The following is a 19,809-nucleotide window of genomic DNA, read 5'->3' as shown; positions in this document are numbered from 1 at the left end:
AGTCACCTTATCAATAGGTTGGATGGCAAACAAACATTATGGAAACATTACAGTGGGCCCTAGGAAGGTTTTAATGGTAGGGGGTTCAATCAACCACCATTTCTTATAGTATAGTCCACCTGAGCATTGGATGTTCTTCGTTTTCCAGCTCATGCCCTACAATGATCTAGCAAAATGAATGGAAAGCATGGATATTAATTAAATACATCAAGGTGGGCCCCACAATGTCCTTATTGGATGAGGCGGGAGCCACACCGCATCTACTCCCTCAGCACATAAGAAACAGTAGTAATAGACCATTCTGTGGGCCCCTTAGAGACCATCATAAGAAATGATAGTAATAGATAATAAAAAAGTTCGTGTAGGCTACAAAAGTTTTGGACCAAATTGATATTTGTTTTTCTCCCTTCATCTAGGTCCGTGTGACCTTATCGATAAGTTGAATGGCAAATAAACATTATCATAAATCCTATGAAGTTTTTAATGGTGGGTGTTCAATGATCATTGTTTCATATAGTGTAATTTACCTGAGATTTGGATATGATTCAATTTTGCAACCATGTTCTAAAATGAGTTGGCAAAACAAATGGATGGCATAGATATACGACACATACATCGAGGTGGTCCCAACGGTTGGGACTGACTGAAACATGACTAAACTCATGCCCTTCGTATGCTGTTGTGAACATTTCCAATGGGATGCAGATTGGGTACAACTCCTCCTTGTCCAGAGCTTAACACGGTCTGGGGGCCACTGTGATGTCTGGGTTTATCCACACGGTTCATCCATTTGGCCATTTCATTTAGAGTTATAAGCCCAAAAAATGAGCAGATCCAAGGCTCATAAAGAGATGCAATTACTTTCTTGTAGCCAATTTAATTGCAATATTTTCTTCTTAGTCTTTAGTTTTTCCTCGTTTTGAATTCCATTTTCATAAAGATATGATTCTATTTCACAGGAAAATGGCAGATGCCGTTGTCAGTGTTCTTCTGGATAATTTGTTGTCAATACTCATAAGTGAAGGTCGTCAGCTACTTGAGTTTGATGATCAGTTTGAGGAAACAAAGGAGGAGCTTCAGTACATGCAGAGCTATCTCAAGGTAGCTGATCAGGTGAAGAGAAGAGATAGGAATGATATTCTCGAGACGGTGATGAGCAATTTAAGAGAGTTGGTATACGACGCTGAAGATGTAATAGCAGATTGTCAACTTCTATTCCAGAAAAAACATGAAGGGTGTGCACCAAATTTTACAAGTTATTGCTTTCCTACTCATTTGAAATCCCGTCATCAGTTGGGAAAGCGGCTGAGGAATATAAATCAAGGGGTAAGGAAGGTGAAGAAGAATATGAAGTCCTACTTGCAAACAGCTCCTCGCCAACCTGGCAAAGATGAAGATGGTGGGAATATGGGAATAACCTACCCAATCCTGATGCACGAAGCTGAAATGGTGGGATTAGAAGATGACTCAATGAAGATTATAAATTGGATCTTAGAAGCGGATGGACCCTCAATGGTGATTGGAATAGCTGGAATGGGGGGAATCGGTAAAACCACACTTGCTCAAAAGATATGTCACAGTGAGAGTGTGAAAAACTCTTTTAATCACTTGGTCTTTGTTACTGTTTCTCAAAGTTTCAAATTGAATGAATTGCTGAAGAAGATGCTAAAAAAGCTAGATGTAGAAGAGGAATCTCTGGGGGGAAATGATGTTGTGGAGCTATTGGAAAGTCTTAACAGGAAATTAGATGCGAAATACTTGGTAGTTTTGGACGATGTTTGGGAAACGAACGAAGGGATGTGGTGGGATAGCTTGAAGTCTGGTTTGCCCCGAGTGGAGGGCAGTTGTGTTATTGTTACAACTAGGAATGAGGAGGTTGCTAAATCAATGGGAGCACGCATACACTATCCCCAAACTCTTTCAAATGAAGATAGTTGGTCCTTCTTTAGCAAAGTAGCTTTTGCAAGAACTGGAGGTAAGTGCACAAATCCAGACTTGGAGGGCTTGGGAAAGGAGATTGTTGCAAGGTGTGGGGGACTGCCATTAGCAATCAAGGTTGTGGGTGGAATGATGTTGGGGAAGAGTGATTCTATCCATGAATGGAGGCGAATATCAGAGCACTTAAAAGACGAATTGAAAATCAGTGGGAAAGATGAGCCGGTAATTTCAAGTTTAGAGTTAAGCTACGAAGAGCTCCCAACACACTTAAAACCTTGCCTTTTGTGCTTTGCCATGTTTCCTGAAGATTTTGAAATTTATGTTCCTGACATGGTTAACTGGTGGATTGGTGAGGGTTTTGTTTGGGGAAGAAAAGGGAAAACGGCATTTGAAATAGGAGAAGAATGTCTTTCAGAATTATTTAATCGATTTTTGATACTAGGAGCGAATGAAAATTTGTTCGAAAGAAGCTTTTATCGTTGCAAAATGCATGATATGGTTCGAGATATGGTAATAAGAATTGCAAGAGAAGAAAGCTTTTTTGTGAGGTTGGACTGTGGAGGTAGTCCCGCATTCAGTGAGCAGTCTCGTCGTTTGGGAATTGTGGGGAATACAGCTGTAGAGAGCATTGGAAACAGTTCCACCAAGCTGCGGACGTTGGTTGGGAAGGACATTCATAGCAAAGAGATGATTGCAAGTCTAAAAGCAAAACTATGCGAAGTAAGGTGGTTGAGGGTGTTATCTCTTTCACTGTCAGACAGGAATCTCGATGGAGATGTGGTGTGCAGCGATTGGTTGAGTGGGATGGGGTCATTACATCACCTCGTTTATCTTAACATACAGTGTAGTTCTGCCTTAATATCACTGCCCGATTCAATCGGAAATCTTCGTAATCTTCGGATTCTACGTTTATCCAACTGCCCCAATTTGAAAAGGCTTCCTGTGTCAATCACAACATTAGATAAGCTGACAGCTATCCAAATTTGGTCGGGGTCATTAGAATGCATGCCAGAAGGGCTTGGGAAGCTTTCAAATCTCGAACGGTTAGGATGGTTTAGTCCTGTGAATAAAAATGGATCCGGTATTTCGGAGTTGAAGAGCTTGACAAAACTTAGAGAACTTTGGATGAAGATAAAGTCAGTTGAAGAAATAGAAGAATGGGAATGGAATGTGTTATCAATGCTCCAGCATTTGCAAAGTCTAATGTTAGATTTTGAGGGAATTTCTGTTGAAAGAGATGGAGTTGTAAATAAGATTGAAGGTGAGCTTTCTCCTCCTCCTCTTAAATCCCTGAGAGAGTTGTATCTTTGGAAGTGGCCAGGAGAAAGGACACCTGCGTGGCTCAGTCCTACTTCCCTTCCCAATCTTCAGTTTCTTTGGATTAATGGGGGAAGGATTAGGGAGATGGGTCAAAGATTTTGGGACAGCGAGAGTGGGGTATGGAAAGTGGAGGTCTTGGTGCTAGCATCGTTAAAAGAGATGGATGAAGAGTGGCACAGGATGCGAAGGGCAATGCCGTCTTTAAGAGTCCTCAAGGTTTACAATTGTCCGAAGCTCAAGTCATTCCCATTCGATGTTACATCTCGTCGGAAGTGGAATATATGGAGGAGAAAAGAAGATTCAGGTAATTAAAGGGTAACCCAAACTTTATTACATTTATATCCAAAACCATTTGTGAACCCTGCGTTAGATGCATTGAAGAGGTGATTCGCGACCACTGCACTATGCCACGCCATACCTTTTTTTATTACTCTCGTACGTGTGCCGTGCTGGCAAGTGTGCCGCAAATTACCCATTCAATCTACGGAAGCGGATTGCATCCACACCGTTCAACCTTCGGAGTAAACTCTGCGGGACCCAGTATATATGTATGTATTCTATGAGTCCGGATTCGTATTCTATTCACACTGTTCAATTGTTTTTCCAGCTAACTTTAGGGCAGGAGCCAAAATTGAATCATATCTGAAGTCCAAAAGTTGAGCTTGGGCTGCAAAAAAAAGAAAGTGGACCACAGTGGGGATAATGACATCCATAGTTGAAAACTTCACAGGGCCCACAAAGGATGTTTATTTCGGACACGGATTAGATACAGGTTGAGTAGCAAGACTTGAAGTGATGTCACCAACTTCTGTGGGCCCCACCATAGGAAACAATGGGATAGTGACGTTTATCTACTGTTGAAACCTTCACAGGGCTCACAATGATGTTTATTTCTCATCCGACCTGTTAACGAGGTCACAAAGACAGATCAAGGGAAAACACAAATATCAGCTTGATCTAAAATTCTGTAGCCCCCACAAAATTTTCAATGGTAGACATTCAATTCCCACTGTTTCCTGTGGTGTGGTTCGCTTGAGCTGTAGATAGGGTTCAGTTATAGGCTTATACCCTAAAATGAGCTGGTAATTAAACGGACGGATGGTGTGGATAAGACACTAACATCGCAGTGGGCCCCACGGAGTTATTTAGATTTTCTCTAAATCAGAGAAAATCACTCTTTCAGGCCACGCAATACAAAGTAAATTGTTGGTTTTTTTTTTTTTTTAAATTCTTCTAACCATTCATTTGTATTTATATATTGTACATATAACCCATCCAAGTTGGGAAAGCTGGCCTGACTTTTGTGTGAGGCCATCTAGATCAAAACACAATATCACACCTGTGATACACGCCTACACGTGTAAATTAGCAAACCTCCATGGTCAGAGTATCACTTTCCACATACCTGACATATGACTGATATGCTACTAGTCAGGTTATTTAATACTCTAGCTATATGGGACACTTGATACACAGACATTTAGAAATGGAAATATGGCATCAACTCAAATTAAACCAATTAACTTATGGAATCACTGTCTCTATGTCATAGCCCAGAAGTTAGATTGGTCCAAGAATCCTAAACTCTTATTGGGGACAACTTTTTGTTGAAATAAAAACATTATTGAATATTTTTTAGTTTTAATCATCCAATAAATGTCCACCAATCCAATAGACAAATAATTAAATAAGTTAAGCGCTTGATTATCATTGATGACATTTAAAGAGTTCTATTTTTTTATTTTTTTTTAAAATTATTGTCCTTTGAAATTAAAATTTAATTCTAGAGCTAATTTTCACTTTTGACAATTTAGAATTTGGCCAAAGTTTAATTTCTAATTTTAAGCCATTTACAATTCTTCGTAAAAAGCTACTTTTCATATTCTTAGAGATTATTTAAATTTCAAGGTGTTAAACACAACTTGACACATTGAAATTCTCAAGAACCCAATTACTATAGATGTAGATTTTTCAAATTTCAAGTGTCAAAACCACCTATAAATTCCTTTGAAGACATTTCTAACCTCACTTCCATCTTTTTCTACCTTTTTTCTTCCTTTTTAGGCTTGCTTCTTAAAGGTGCTGCAGAAGACGGAAAAAAAGAAGAAGAAGCAGAAGCAGGTATGTATGTACATGCTTTTCCCATGAAATTCTTGGCTCAAATACCTTTAGGCAATCTTAGCTGCCCAACAAACATCACAAATGCCATGTATGTTGTGTATGGACCCAGTACTGATTGGATAAATATCCCCATCAGTTGTGCTTTTAGTCATATAATAATTCTAATAGAAAGAAGAAATTATGGCAAAGCTGGTGGAACCGGTGTAGGATTACAGAGATCTTTCCATAGTACACATGACAGGGGTGACGTGCCAATTCAGTATGTTCATTTAATTGCCTCTGTTGTTGATGAAACATGATTAAAAATACATAAATTGGATGATCCTAGCCATCTGGTTGGCAGATTCCAAGCCAACAGTCCGAAGAAATTTAGGCTATGTTTACATAACCAAAAAATAAATAAATGAAGGGAACATGATTTAAGATGGGTCCTACTAGATGGACGTTCTCAATTGACACATGACCATAACCCATGTGCAGTAAAGGGATGGCTCTACCTTATAAACTTTCTTGTTTTGTTACCATTTTCTTTTGTAGTAGTGTGCCCACAAGGACCTCCCCTGTTACGGATGATCAATCCATCTTATGCTTCTAAGCATACGTGATCATAACAAAAACAGGTAGGGCAACTCATCAAGTGGGCCACACATTTATAAAAATAAAAATAAATAAATGATTTAGAAATTTATAGCAATGGCTCACATGATCTACTTGTCGGCAGTTTATTCTAATTAATCACTATCTTTGGAGTGTTCAAATTTGAGAAACGATATATTTAGCCAAGTGTATAGAAACCAAGACATGTTTGGCATCAATGTATAGCATCGATATATATAGTGATATTTTTTTGTCACCCAACCTGTTGATTAAGTGACATTGACATATATGAAGGGAAAACACAAATATCAGCTTGATAAAAAACTTTTGTGCCCCTAAGAAGTTTTCAGGGGTAAGCATTCAATCCCTACTATTTCCTATGACGTGGTCCACTTAAGCTTTAGATTTTCTTCATTTTTGAGCTTGTGCTCTAAAAGTAGCTGAAATTTTGATTGGATGGTGTGGATAAAATACATGCATCACGCTGTACCCATTGAGCGTTAACACCAACCCAACCACCTGGCTTGTGTTGGGATCACCAGCCAACTATTGATACGTTGCACATCTGAGTAGTGGAAACTGACCTGACTTTTATGCGAGGCGATCTAGATCCAAACACAGTATCACATCTAATGGAAAGCTCAGATGCCACATGCGTATCATGTTGTGATATATGCCCACATGTGTAAATTAACAAACCTCCACTTCTGACCGACGGACTGATATGTTACTGGCCAAGCTATTTGATGCTCTAGCTATGTTTGACACTTGATACACAGGTATTTAGAAATGGTACACATGGCATCAACTCAAGTTAGAACCACTGTCTATGAGTTATAGCCCAAAAGTTAGATTGGTCCAATAATCCTAAACGCCAATTCTAAGACACTTGTTTGTTGAAATAGAAATATTAGATTTTTTTGTAAGTGACTGATTATCATCGATGACACTCTGCTAGAGTATCTATGTTTTTTTTTTGTCCCAAATCATTGTCTTTTGGAATTAGAATTTAATTCTAGAGTGAGTCCGGATTCTCTGTTGCTGGGAAACAGGGATTGCTTACTTCCCAATGAAAATGCAGTAAGTAGGAAATCCCTGTTTCCCAACAGCAGAGGATCCAGATTCTTTTAGAGCTAATTTTCACTTTTCGCAACTTGGAATTTGGCCAGAATTCAATTTCTGATTTTAAGCGATTTACAATTCTTTCTAGAAGCAACTTTTCAAATTCTCAGACATTTGGATTCAAATTTTGAGTCATCAAACACAACTTGATACGCTGAAATTCTTAAGAATCCAATTGCTAGATGTGGGTTCTTCAAAATTCTAGTTGCCAAGCCACACCTAAATTCCTTTGAAGACATCTCCAACCTCTGTTCCATCTCCCTCTAACTCTCTATGCTCACTCTTTGAAGCTACGGTTGCTGTTGAAGAAGAAGACGAAGGAGACAAGTTTTATTCTTTTCCCAGAGAAGAAGAAGGTGATAAGATTTTTTTCCATTTCCTTTATCAATCATCTGTCACATGCTATTCTCACAACATCATAGATCCCATGTTTCATATGTCACACATGTAGGGAATAACCATTTTTCTATGCACTCACTGAATTTATAATCCCCCCATTCGTTCTGCTTTTGGTTATATAAGAATTCTAATAGAAGGGAGACATGATGGGTGTATTTTTATGGGGGTGGCAATAGCCAAGGTACTTTCTTAGATTGATTTGAACTGTTTATGTTCTTACCACTACCATATAGACATGGCTCATATGCATAGCAATCACTATCTTTGGAGTGTTCAGATTTGAGAAATGATTTGGTTGGCTAAGAATACAGAAACCACCTTCACATGCATGCAGATGCATTTCACATCCAAGTCAGGATCTGGCAAGTTGGTATTCACTTTATGCTTTCTTTGCAAAGGTACATCGATACAGGAGATTTCTTCCGAGTAGCTTGAGGAAAGGAGATTTATATCTAGAGGCAACTGCAAATTTCTGGCGCTTATCATCCAATGTTCATCATCAGCTTTCTCACTTTCAACTTCCCATCTCCATTGATAAATCTGTGAACTCTTGTTCCTCCTCTAAGATGGGCAGAAGTTTTAAACTTCTTTTTTGTATTATATTTGTCAATAAATTTTTGGAATTGATAGTTTCTGATACCTGGGGATGTACTTGGTTTCGCTATTAGATACATTTCATTGATATTAGTAGATTTACATGGTGTTTTTCCATGGTATGCACTTGTGTTTTTTCAAAGACTTAAATTGAATATTGAGAATATCTTCGAGTGTGTATAATCAAAAGTATTCAAGTCACTGGTGGTGGTGAATACAGGAAATTGAAAACCTTTCTTGAAATATGTGGTAATACTCACGGTTTCTCTTGTACAGTCTCCATGATTCTCTATGGTGTCTGATGGCCACATCCCACCAATTATGCCATTCAATGTTGTAATTTTTCTCATTAACCATCTACTTTTTCCAAACACACAGAAACTCTTTTTATTTCTCTTTTTTATTATCAATTTCTTGGGGTTTTGGCTATGAATGTTTTAATTAGGCTACAGCTATGTATTGACTGATCCTCCTCGCATGTGATACTAATGTACATATAGACTATCCAAATTGTGGATGAAGCATATCTCTAAAATCACAATAATCACCAATTAATGGCCATCAAATGGATGGCTATCAGTACGGAGTGGTCCAAATTTGAAGGGAAAAGTCAAATGGTTAATATTATCTTACCGGTGCAAAATTTTCATTTATGCTCGCATTGACAGTTGGGTCAGTGATTTGGATAGTCTAGACTGCTATACAATTATGCAATGAGTGCATTTAAAGAATCACCACCATTTGTTAAATGTAAGGAACACACATTTGATCGGACTGTATGGATAGAGATCACCTGACCAATGAGATTTGGGGTCGGCCATCCCTACGAACCAACATGATCCCCATGCAAGAGTTGGCAAGCATATGATAGGGATTATTGCTCAGTAGAAACACCCTCATGAAGGAAATACATGAGGAAGAGTTCTCAAATGAAATAAAAACAGGGAATTGACATTGGCTCCCTCTGTATTCAAAGCATACATTCCTCTACTTTTGGTCAAGGTTTTTGGTTCCAATATACACCAGTCTATATCGGTTTGGGACTGGATTGGCTTATTCAGCTGGGCCACCTAGAGCAAGTTCTCAAAAGTCTGATGGTTGGAAAGTTAAGGCTGACTACTAGATGAGATTTTCAATGACTATAGATGGACAACAGACGTCGAACTTGGAATGGGCCACCAGTTTAAATGATTGAAGAATCTTCCAACTGGGGTTAGTAATCTCTCCTATGCATTACTGAAATTGGAACAAGTGTATAACAGAAATTGGAACAAGCTGTTCTAGTCAACAATTTCATCCCACACCACATTGCCTACCTTTGTGGACCCTTCCTGATTTTGGCAGTTTATTTTAAATAGATTAGTGATTTTCACTTATATATTTTTTCTTCTCTTTATAGGGCTTTACCATGAATAAGGGGGACGCTGATTGGGTACTACCTCTGGCCGTCCCTAGCTAGGAATGGACAGGGACTGTTTTGATTTTGCTTCGCCCCTATCTAGGTGACGGTTGGCATTCTGATTCTTCTGACCACCGTAATTATTTGGCCTAGCAGGTCAGTCTGTGACCCTTGGATGTCGAAGGCATTTTTGGGGTAATCTCATAGTTCCTATGGAGCTGTTGCGCGCTATCACCTTTCACGTAATAATCATTTTGAAGCTGAAAAACACTTATTAAGTCAAAAAAAGGCCGCTTATTTATTGAGGGCCCATTAAAAAAGTAATGGTTTTTTTGAATAAGCCAATTCATTTGGCACCTTGTAGATCCATTCTTTTTCTTATTAAAAAATCGGCCCTTTGTCATTGTGTTTTCACGTTGGAACAACAATCACAAGGTCTGTTGTGGGTTGAACAAGATTAGCTTTGGTGTTTATGCTTTGACCTTGCTCATATATCAAGACTGAGTCTTAACTCCTTATGTCTAGGAAAGATGGATGTGCTTTCTGATATACTGGACTAAGGTTACCTGTGAAAAACATGTTTGTAAGACACAGTTGATGAGGAGGCCAGCTAGGTATGATTCTTTCAATTCTTCATCCGAGAAAGGCATGATGCATCTAGCTACCTTACTACACCAAATCACTCGATGATTGATTAATTGAACTCGTTCCCAAATCTGAATCGAGATTATGCTCCCCATTCTCATGTAGCGCAAGAAAGGAAGGGGAAGCCTTTAAGAGAGAGGTGCATGCTAGCATGCCTAGTAGTTTTTCAGCTGGCTGCATGCTTGCTTATATGTGCCCTGTAGTTTAATTCGCTTCATCCTAAATGCTTCCATTCATCCATCAATTTGCCTGACAACATAGGGCCTTTGCGGAAGAGTGTTACCAAAAAGTGGCAACGGCAGTGACAACAACAACTGCCACAGCGAGGGTGGATGGAGGAGAGCTCTGGTCCTTCTACTAAACACGTGACCCAACTACTTACCATGGAGGATTTTGATATAGAGCGGGTCACGGACACTTTCATGTTCAAGGTGTACCAGAGAAGGCCCGATCGAATGTGGAAGTAATCAGGACTGTCAGAACACTAAAACAGGTATATCTCGCAAACCGGAATAAGTTGTCCAACGTACCCCATATATGCTTCAATTAAAAACTTCAAAAATTGTGATGAGGATAAATAAAGTGTGGCTTCCAAGACAAAAAATTCATGTGAAAGGCATAAGGTTCCAATCCTCTTTGCATTAAGAGATGAGATGGGTCAGACAGCTTGCTAGCCCCATGAGCCTGGCCCAGCTATGGACATGGTTTGGACCAATTAGCTCGGCCCATGGGCCTGCCTCAGGCTTAGAAGGCATGGTCCAATTAATTTTCAAGCCAGGAATGGGCAAGAGGCATTTTAGCTCGACCGGGCTCGGACAAGCCCTACCCAACCCCACTTCAGATGTACCTGTCTTACATATGTATCTTATCTTGCATGTAGATCGTTGACTTCATTCTTCTTAGTGTCTGCTTTTTTGTGCATGTGTGGCCCACTTTGTCAATAGATAAATAGATAGATTAGGAATATCAGCGGAGGAAATTTAGGACAGGTGAAGCTCAGGCCTTATCAATTTTTCAGGCTCAGGGTTGGGCTGCTGTGCTTGTCTTATGATAGGCATGGTTGGACTTAAGTAAGGAGACTGAGCCGAACTTAGCCTGGCCAGGTTTCAGTGCCAACCTTAGAATAAATAAATAAATAATAAAAACAAAAAATCTAATGGCAAGTTGTCCACCTCCCTTGGTGCAGAGACTAATGAGCTTTTATAAGCCACACGTGTGCACAAGGCAGGTCATGTACATGCCATGTATGCACATGGTTACTCTATATGTAGATGCACTTTTCCTAAGAATCAGGTCCATCCATGTCATTATGTGTGCCACAGTTTTATAAAATAAATTATTTAGTTATAGAAAAACTCTGGCTGAAGGTTTTTAAACTGTTGTGTTGTTTATGACATCATGGTCCACCTGCTTAATCGACCAGATCTATTTTTCGATGAGAACATGTACAAGGTCAGGTCTACTTCATAGACAGTTTTTGTGTTGGAATCCCTATGTCTATATAATATATTCTCTCACACGAGGCCATTTACGTCCCTAATATTCCTAGTATGGTATCAGAATATTGATTTGAATTATTTTTATATAAACAATATTGACCACCCACACTAAAGGCCATGGATCGAATGGCTAATATTTGTTAAATTAGTGTCACCAGTTCATGGTAGCCTATGAAATGTGTTTGGAATTTATTACTCTTTCATGAAAGATTGACATATTCCTTGCTTTTCAGCGCAGATGTGTACATTCCTTGCGTGCACCTGAGATGGATAGATTCTCATCAAAGCATCTCACTCCCTCTTTATATGCTCTTCTTCTTCAAAGTAAAAAGTGCTTTATATGCTACCTTGTCTATTACCAATCTCTTTAAGCCTTTGACTGATTGCAGAAGCCATCTTCCATCTTCCTCTTTTTTACAAGCTCTCCAATTCATTCTTTCAGGTATGTTTCTTTCTAGTGCTATCATAACTTATAAAGGATTGACGATTGAGTGTGTAGCATCGTCTGACTAAAGTGTCTCCTTCTAATTCGATTGATTGCAGAAGCCGTCTTCCTTCTTTCTCTTTTTACAAGATATCCATTCATTCTGGTACGCTTCCTTCTATCATTTTATCATGAATTGTAAGAGAAGTGGCGTTATATAATGTTAAAGTTTCGCCTGCAACTAACTGTATATGAGAAAACCATACAACTATATAGCTGTCTGTATTCAAGAAAATCCACCTGCATAGAAGAAAAAGAGATGCCTCTAAAATCTGCCAGTCCATTCATCAGGTGGTTCGCACTCTACATTAATTATTTTTTTTTTAAAAAAAGGACAAACACCCATAAACCTCTGTATACACGTGGTACGTGGCCCGCCTGATGGTGGGATGAGGATGATTTTTAGGCATATACATACCACTCTACGGAAAGGGATTAGGTGTAACCCTGGGAACAGAGATGTCTCTCTGCCTGGGACTCTGTGGGTCCACAGAGGTGTTCTTGACAATAGGGCTGAAGCATAAAAATCAGGAAGATCCAAAATTCAGGTGGGCCATACCATATGAAACAGCGGGGATTGAACGTCTGACAGTGACAAAAGTTTTGTAATAGGATGATATCTGAATGGTAATAACCCTATGATCGGTTTGGATGACATATAAACATCATGGTCAGCTCCAGGAAGGTTTCAGTTTAAGTTCCCACTGTTTCATGTGATATGGCACACCTGACCTTTTAATCTTCTTGATTTTTACTAATTTTTAGGATCCTGTCCTATTGTGATCTTTTAAAAGAGATGAATGGACTGGATTTTTCAAGAACATCTATGTGATGCGTTTATAAACAATTTGGATGGCTAAATATACATTCCAGGAACATTACAGCGAGATCTAGTATGTTTTCAATGGTGGAGCATTTTAACCGCTACTATTTCTTGCAGTATGGCCCACCTAAAATTTGGATATGCTTTATTTTTGGGATCATGCCCAAAAATAAGTTCACGAAACAGATGACGGAATGGAAATATAATACATACATTAAGTAGCCCCATTGTCAGGGCTTTACTTTGTTGGGTGAGACCAAGAAGCGGATTGGCTGGTGTACCATATACCACCGACATTGCTGGTGTGGGTACGTGTCTTGGGAAGACGAGCGCTGAGAGCTCCAAGCTACATGTAATGGCCCAAAGGAGATCAAAGTTACATGGATGCAAAATGAGCAAAATTATGTATTTATTATATTCATACCGTTCATCCATTTGGCTAGATCAGTTCACAGCATGAGCTAAAAAAATGAAACATATACAAAGCTCAAGTAGAGCACACCACAAATAGAAGGGGAACAGTAATTCTCACGTTGAAACATTCTTAAGGCCCATCGTAACATTTGTAAGGCCCATCGTAACATTTGTTTTCCATCCAATCTGTTCATGAGGTTGCAAAGACCTAGATGAAGAGTAAAAACAAATATCATAATGATCCAAAACTTCTGTGACCCCAAAAGGGTTTCAGTGGTGGTAGATGTTCAATCACCCACTACTTTTTGCAATGTGGTCTTTTTGGATCTGTCTTATTTTTTTGGCTCAAGCTTTACCACGAGCTTTCCAAATAAATCAACGGTTTGGAGCTAACACATACCTAACACTGATGGAATCCATCCTACTCAGTTTTATTTTCTATATTCATCCGTTTTCCAAGGCACGAATGGGCTTCTCCAATGTGATTCTTTAGAAACACAGGCAATCCATAGTGGACCTTAACAAGTAGATTGATTGGAGAATTATTTTTGTGTAAACAATATTGGCCTGTCCACATTAAAGGCCATGGATCAAATGGATAATAATTGCCAAATTAGTGTTATTAACAAGGTAGCTCACGAAATATCCATTGGACCTGATGAATAGTTTGGATTTATATATATATATATATATATATATATATATATATATATATATATATTGATAGATTGCCTGCGTCTACACTGCCGATGGGTAGATTACCCGCGTGCTGGTCGGATGGATAGATCCCCAGCCAGCTGAGCATCTTGCTTTCTTTTAAAAAAGGACTTTAAGAACCTGTCTGGATACTACCCAATAAGTTACTTTTTTTTTTTTCACTTTAGTTACTTTGTTAAACATTGTTATAAAGGTAACTTATTAGTTAAAAGCTACTTAATAAGTTATTTTTTTAAGCTTTTCCATTCATGACTAAAGAAGCTCTCTCACACCTTTCATGTCTACTTTTCTCATCGGCTATACAATTGTCCTCATCACAATTGTTCTACTTTTCTCTGTCTCACCTTTCATGTCTAAAGAGGCTCTCTCACAGGCCATATAAAAGGAGGCCCCACATAATGAACTGTCTACATTAGAAGTGGGGCTCACATGGTGGATGGTCCACATAAAAGGTGGGCCCCACATGATGGACAGCTATGCTGTGCTAAGGATAGAGAGAGATCCTTTAAGGTTGAGTGCACATTGGCCAACTGCTACACGTGTGATCATTCATCGTGTAGGACCTTCCACGTCAACTGCCGCTATTAAAATTCTAAGTTTGGCCAAGCCGAGATTGATGTCTCCACCTGTGTCACACTTGAACATGTGTTAGATGGGCCCGATGTGATGAACTAGCCCCAAAATAGAAATGTTTATTAGTTAGATGGGACACAAACGTATGTAAAAGAGGACACATGCTGGACTCAGGGCATGGACAGCCACCCGATTCTGGGTCAGGCCATTTACATGTAATCACTTGTGCCTACACTTGCGAGGCCCATGTCTGTCCGCACGGTTGGTTACTCTTCCAGGTTGATACTCACACAGGAACTGTACATGCCTTGGGCATTAATTCAAATTAGACCGTTCATTTTGTGGGGCCCACTACAAATTGGCCATCATCTAAAAATTCAGGTTCACTAAAAAAAAATCTCATAGCTTTTAATTATTAGATGCGACCATTGGATATTTTTTTAACTTTTTATTTTTTTATTTTTACACATGCGTGATGGATGGTCCACATGAAAGTTGGGCTCCACATGATGGACAATTAATAATGGTGAGCATGGGATGATGGGTGATCCAAATCAATGTGGGCCTCATATGATGGATGGTCCACATCAAAGGTCGGCACTAATTATGAGTGGCCCATATCCAAGGTGGGCTAGCTCTGCATGATGGACGATCCACATCAGAGGCCCATATGATGGTCAGTACACATCAAAGGTGGGCTCCATATGATGGTTGGTGGATATTGAAGACAGGCCCCATATGATAGACAATAACAATGATTGTGGGCCCCACATGATGGATGACCAACATCAAGGATGAGCCCTACGTAATGAACAGTGCACATAAAAGATTGGTCCCTAATGATGGACAACCCACATCCAAGGTGGGCCCTGCATGATGGACAACCCACATCAAAGGTGGGGCCCACACAATGAATGGTCCACATCGAAGGTTACCCTAAATGATGGATGGTGGATGTAATGGGGAGTAAACAAACTTGAGGGATAATTACTTATAATGTTATGAACATGTTGTTTACCAAACATACTTTATCTACTTAATAAGCAGAAATGAAGATAAGCTACTAAAGTTACTTGGGATCCAAACACCCCCTAAATAATTTAAAAAGCATTCGAATTTAATCTTGACAATGTTACCTTTAAAAAATGCATTTTTTTTTTTTTTTTAAAGATCTTGTGTAATTAGTGCTTTATATGCTGCCTTGTCCGTTTCTAATCTCGAGTGGCTAACTGATCATTGCATAAGCCATCTTCCTTCTTCCTTGTTTTACGAGCTCTCAGTTTTTTCTAGTATTCTCCGACCACTTTATCATGACTTATTAGGGATGAGATGTATTCCTTTGAATGCTTTTTTTTGTTTTTTTTTTTTTTTTTTTAAATTATAATTACCATCCATTTTACAATTCATAGATTGAGCGACCAGCATTGTCTGACCAAAGTAGGTTTTTACAAACAAACAATCCTAGGCAGATTCCCTTTAATAGATGCATCGAGTTTATGATCGGACATGTTTTCTTTGATTGATCTTGACCTTCCAATATTGTATGCTATTGATCACAAGGTTCAATCATGTGATTGATGTGGTTCTTGCTTCTTTAGCTGATGTTGTTTGATGTTTCAACTATCCGACAAGCCCAAAGTCATTAATGTATTAAGTAGTGGTGATTTTGAGCCACAAAAGTTTTGAATTAAGGTAACATTTGTGTTTTCCCTTCATCCAAGCATATTTGACCTTACCAACTAGTCGGATGGCTAATAAACCATATGGTGGGCACTAAGAAGTTTTTAATAATAGGTGTTCAATAACCATTTTTTCCTATGGTGTGGGCCACCTGAGATTTGGATCTACTTCTTGGGCTGGACATCCTAAAATAAGCTAAAAACTGAATGGCGTGGATGTATGTGGCTTAGCTAGGCCGTCCATCCATTTTTCCAACTCATTTTAGGGCATTATCCCATATTCATCTTCTATTCAGATGGCTTTAGGTGAGTCTGATGCTAAGAAGTGAAAGGTGACTATAGGTGATGTGATGGATTCGTTGTACCAGACCGACATATGGGAGCGGGTGGAGCTTCCAGTGGGCCGGAGAGCGGTTGGATGAAGGTGGATCTTCAGGAGGATACAACATAGATACAGGGCGAGGTTGGTAGTGAAGGGTTATGCTCAGAGAGAAGGGATCAGCTTCTCAAAGATATTCGCGCCGACGGTATAACAAGTGTTTATTAGATCTGTGATTGGCGTTGGTTGGCCAATGTGATCTTGAGCTAGAATGATGGATGTAGAGTTTGCACTTTTGTAAGAGAAAGTGAAGAGCAGATCTACATGAAGCAGCCAAAGCGGTTCGAAGTTAAAAGGGTTGAGAAAAGACTTTGCAGGAGGTCATGATTTGACCTGTCACCTAGGCAGTGGTTTGATTCCTTCATGGTGAGTCAGGAATTGATGACATGTAGATCGCCAATTATGACATGTCTGAAATCAATGTACTGAAGACTCGGTTAAGTGGGACATTCAGGATGAAGGATCCGGGGGGGAGGGGGAGGGGGGGAGGGGGGTGGGGGCTACAAAGATGGTTCTCGGCATTGAGACGGAAGGAGGAGTACGCTTTGGTAATCACAGGAGGGACCTTGTATGTAGGTATTGATCAAGGATGTGATGGGCTAGGAAAAGTCGGAGAGCGTTCCCTATACGTCTCTCCTTAAGTTTTTCTCAGGACATGTCCTAAAACAGATGAGGAAAAATAGGATATCTCATGAGCCTTATTCGAATGCGGTTGGCAGTGTATGTCATGGTCTAGATTAGACCGGTTATTTCACAGGCTATCAGTGTTGTGAGCAAGTACCCCGATAAACAATATTGGGTAGCGGTGAGATGGTAAGAAGACTACGTCTTTTCTTTTGGGAAGATAGGAGCAAAGGTGGTTAGGCATGTGGATTTAGATCTGACAGACATGATCAACAAGAATGTTTCTACAGAGAAGTTCAAGTTCTGTGCAACTTCTCTGGACTTGGCGATGGCGGAAAAGAAGGAGGGAGTGTGCACGAGAAGAGTTGATTGAAGCTATGATGCAATGAAGGGATAAGGGAAGGGTTCAAGGAGCTACACGGTTCAAGATTGAAGACTTGGTGGAAATTGTTGTCAAAAGTCTTAAATCTGACTTTGGGTTGCTCGACCGGTCGTGGGTCAGCCACGACCGGTCGTGGGAGCTGCTCGACTCAAAGTCCAGCGACTTGGAATTTTTGGTGTCCGGGCTAGTCGACCGGTCGTGGGGATGTCTCGACCGGTCATAGGGGTCCTATGACTAGTCGTACTCAGCTCGACTAGTCGTAGCTACGCAGATTCGTTTCCAAATCTGATGCGGACTGCGGAAATTTGAGTCAGTCTTTTGCAAGGTGCGAAAGGAAGTTGCTTAAACTATAAATAGGGGTCCCTAGGGTTTTTCTAAGGGAAAGAGAATGGGAAAACATTCTAAGGCTTCCAAAAGGTATTTTAAAGGGTGTAGCAAGGGTGAGATTTGAGGTTGTTCGAATCGGGTAAGTCCTCTCTCTTTGTAATTTCTATTTCATTGTAGAGATCTGTCGCTTTGTGCCGTGGTTTTTTCCCAAAAGGGTTTTCCACGTTAAATCTGTGTATTCTCTTGTATGTGTTTAGTGCCATTGAATTGTTATCCTAGATCTAAATCTGTGTGATTCCACAGCCCAAATCTCCAACAATGCCCACCACCATAGCCTCCTTACGGTCCACTAAAATGGTGCCCATAACTAGGACCCACTGTAATGTATTTGCTATCTGAGCTAATTAAGTAGGTCCCATCAGCAGAAAACAATGAGGATAAAATCTCTACTGTTGAAACACTCCCAAGATTTAGTGAATGGACCCACAACATAAAATCAATGAGGATTTAAATCCACACCATTAAAACCCTCCCAGGCCATGTTGTTATATGTGTTGTATGACCAAGCTCGCTATCCAATTTTATTTCTTTTGATTTTCTTTCCAGTTCACTTTATAGTACGACCCAAAATTGTAATGATTCCAATCTCAAGTGAACCCACAGAATGAGCAGTCCATATCAAAGGTTAGTCTAACCTCAAGGACAGTGGATGTAAGGAGTACCAAGCATACTTGAGGGATAAATACTTGTGTTATTGGAAACCAAACATATCTTTCTACTTTTTGAAAACATACTCATCCATGTAATAAGTAGAAACTAAGATAAGTAGCTTATCTAATAAGTAACTAACAATCCAAACAGGCCCTAATCAAGATAAGTAACTAATCTTAACTTATCTTAAGAGATAGATGTCTATGACCACACCACATAAAGCAGTGAGTACAATAATTCCCGCAGTTGAAACCATCGTAGGGCTCACAATGATGTTTATTTGCCATCCAACTTGTTTGTAAGGTCATACAAACCTGGACAATGCAAGATCATTTTAGTACATAAGCCGAAATAAGGTAGATCCAAATATCAAATGGACCTCACCACATAAAGCGGTGAGGACAATAATTTCGACAGTTGAAACCATCATAGGGCCCACAATGATGTTTATTTGTCATCCAACCTGTTTATAAGGTCACACAAACATAGACGATGTAAGATCATTTTAGTACATAAGCCGAAATAAGGTAGATCCAAAGCTCAAATGGGCCACACCACATAAGGCAGTGATGACAATAATTCCCACAGTTGAAACCATCGTAGGGCTTATAATGATGTTGATTTTCCATCTACACGATGCAAGATCAGTTTAGTACATAAACCGAAATAAGGTAGAAAATAAGGTAGATCCAAAGCTTAAATTGACCACACCACATAAAGCAGTGATGACAATAATTCCTATAGTTGAAACCATCGTTGGGTCCATAATGATGTTTATTTGCCATCCAGACAATGCAAGATCATTTTAGTACATAAGTCGAAATGAGGTAGATCAAAGGCTCAAATGGACCACACCACATAAAGCTGTGAGTACAATAATTCCCACAGTTGAAACCATCGTAGGGCTCACAATGATGTTTATTTGCCATCCAACTTGTTTGTAAGGTCACACAAACCTGGATGATGCAAGATCATTTTAGTACATAAGCTGAAATAAGGTAGATCCAAATATCAAATGGACCTCACCACATAAAGCGGTGAGGACAATAATTCCGACAGTTG

The 19,809-nt window shown here is 39.5% G+C and overlaps 1 protein-coding gene across 2 annotated transcripts; it reads left to right on the top strand.

Annotated features, from left to right (window-relative positions):
* The first annotated feature begins 1,119 nt into the window (after nt 1-1,119).
* Nucleotides 1,120-8,257, top strand: LOC131242382 (disease resistance RPP13-like protein 4). 2 transcript variants are annotated; one of them, XR_009169601.1, is made up of 3 exons: nt 1,120-3,573; nt 7,389-7,454; nt 7,896-8,257. XR_009169601.1 is itself a non-coding variant. In XM_058240978.1 (3 exons), exons 1-3 carry the CDS (start codon nt 1,153-1,155, stop codon nt 7,925-7,927), a joined length of 2,508 nt encoding a protein of 835 aa, XP_058096961.1. In that variant the 5' UTR covers nt 1,120-1,152; the 3' UTR covers nt 7,928-8,257. The 2 variants fall into 2 exon arrangements, 1 of the variants encoding a protein (XP_058096961.1); XM_058240978.1 differs by having other exon boundaries at nt 1,120-3,562.
* The last annotated feature ends 11,552 nt before the right edge of the window (nt 8,258-19,809 follow it).

The sequence above is a fragment of the Magnolia sinica genome, chromosome 1 (genome assembly GCF_029962835.1).
Source record: "Magnolia sinica isolate HGM2019 chromosome 1, MsV1, whole genome shotgun sequence".
Taxonomy (NCBI): Eukaryota; Viridiplantae; Streptophyta; class Magnoliopsida; order Magnoliales; family Magnoliaceae; genus Magnolia; species Magnolia sinica.
This window is presented reverse-complemented; position numbering and strand designations above follow the sequence as displayed.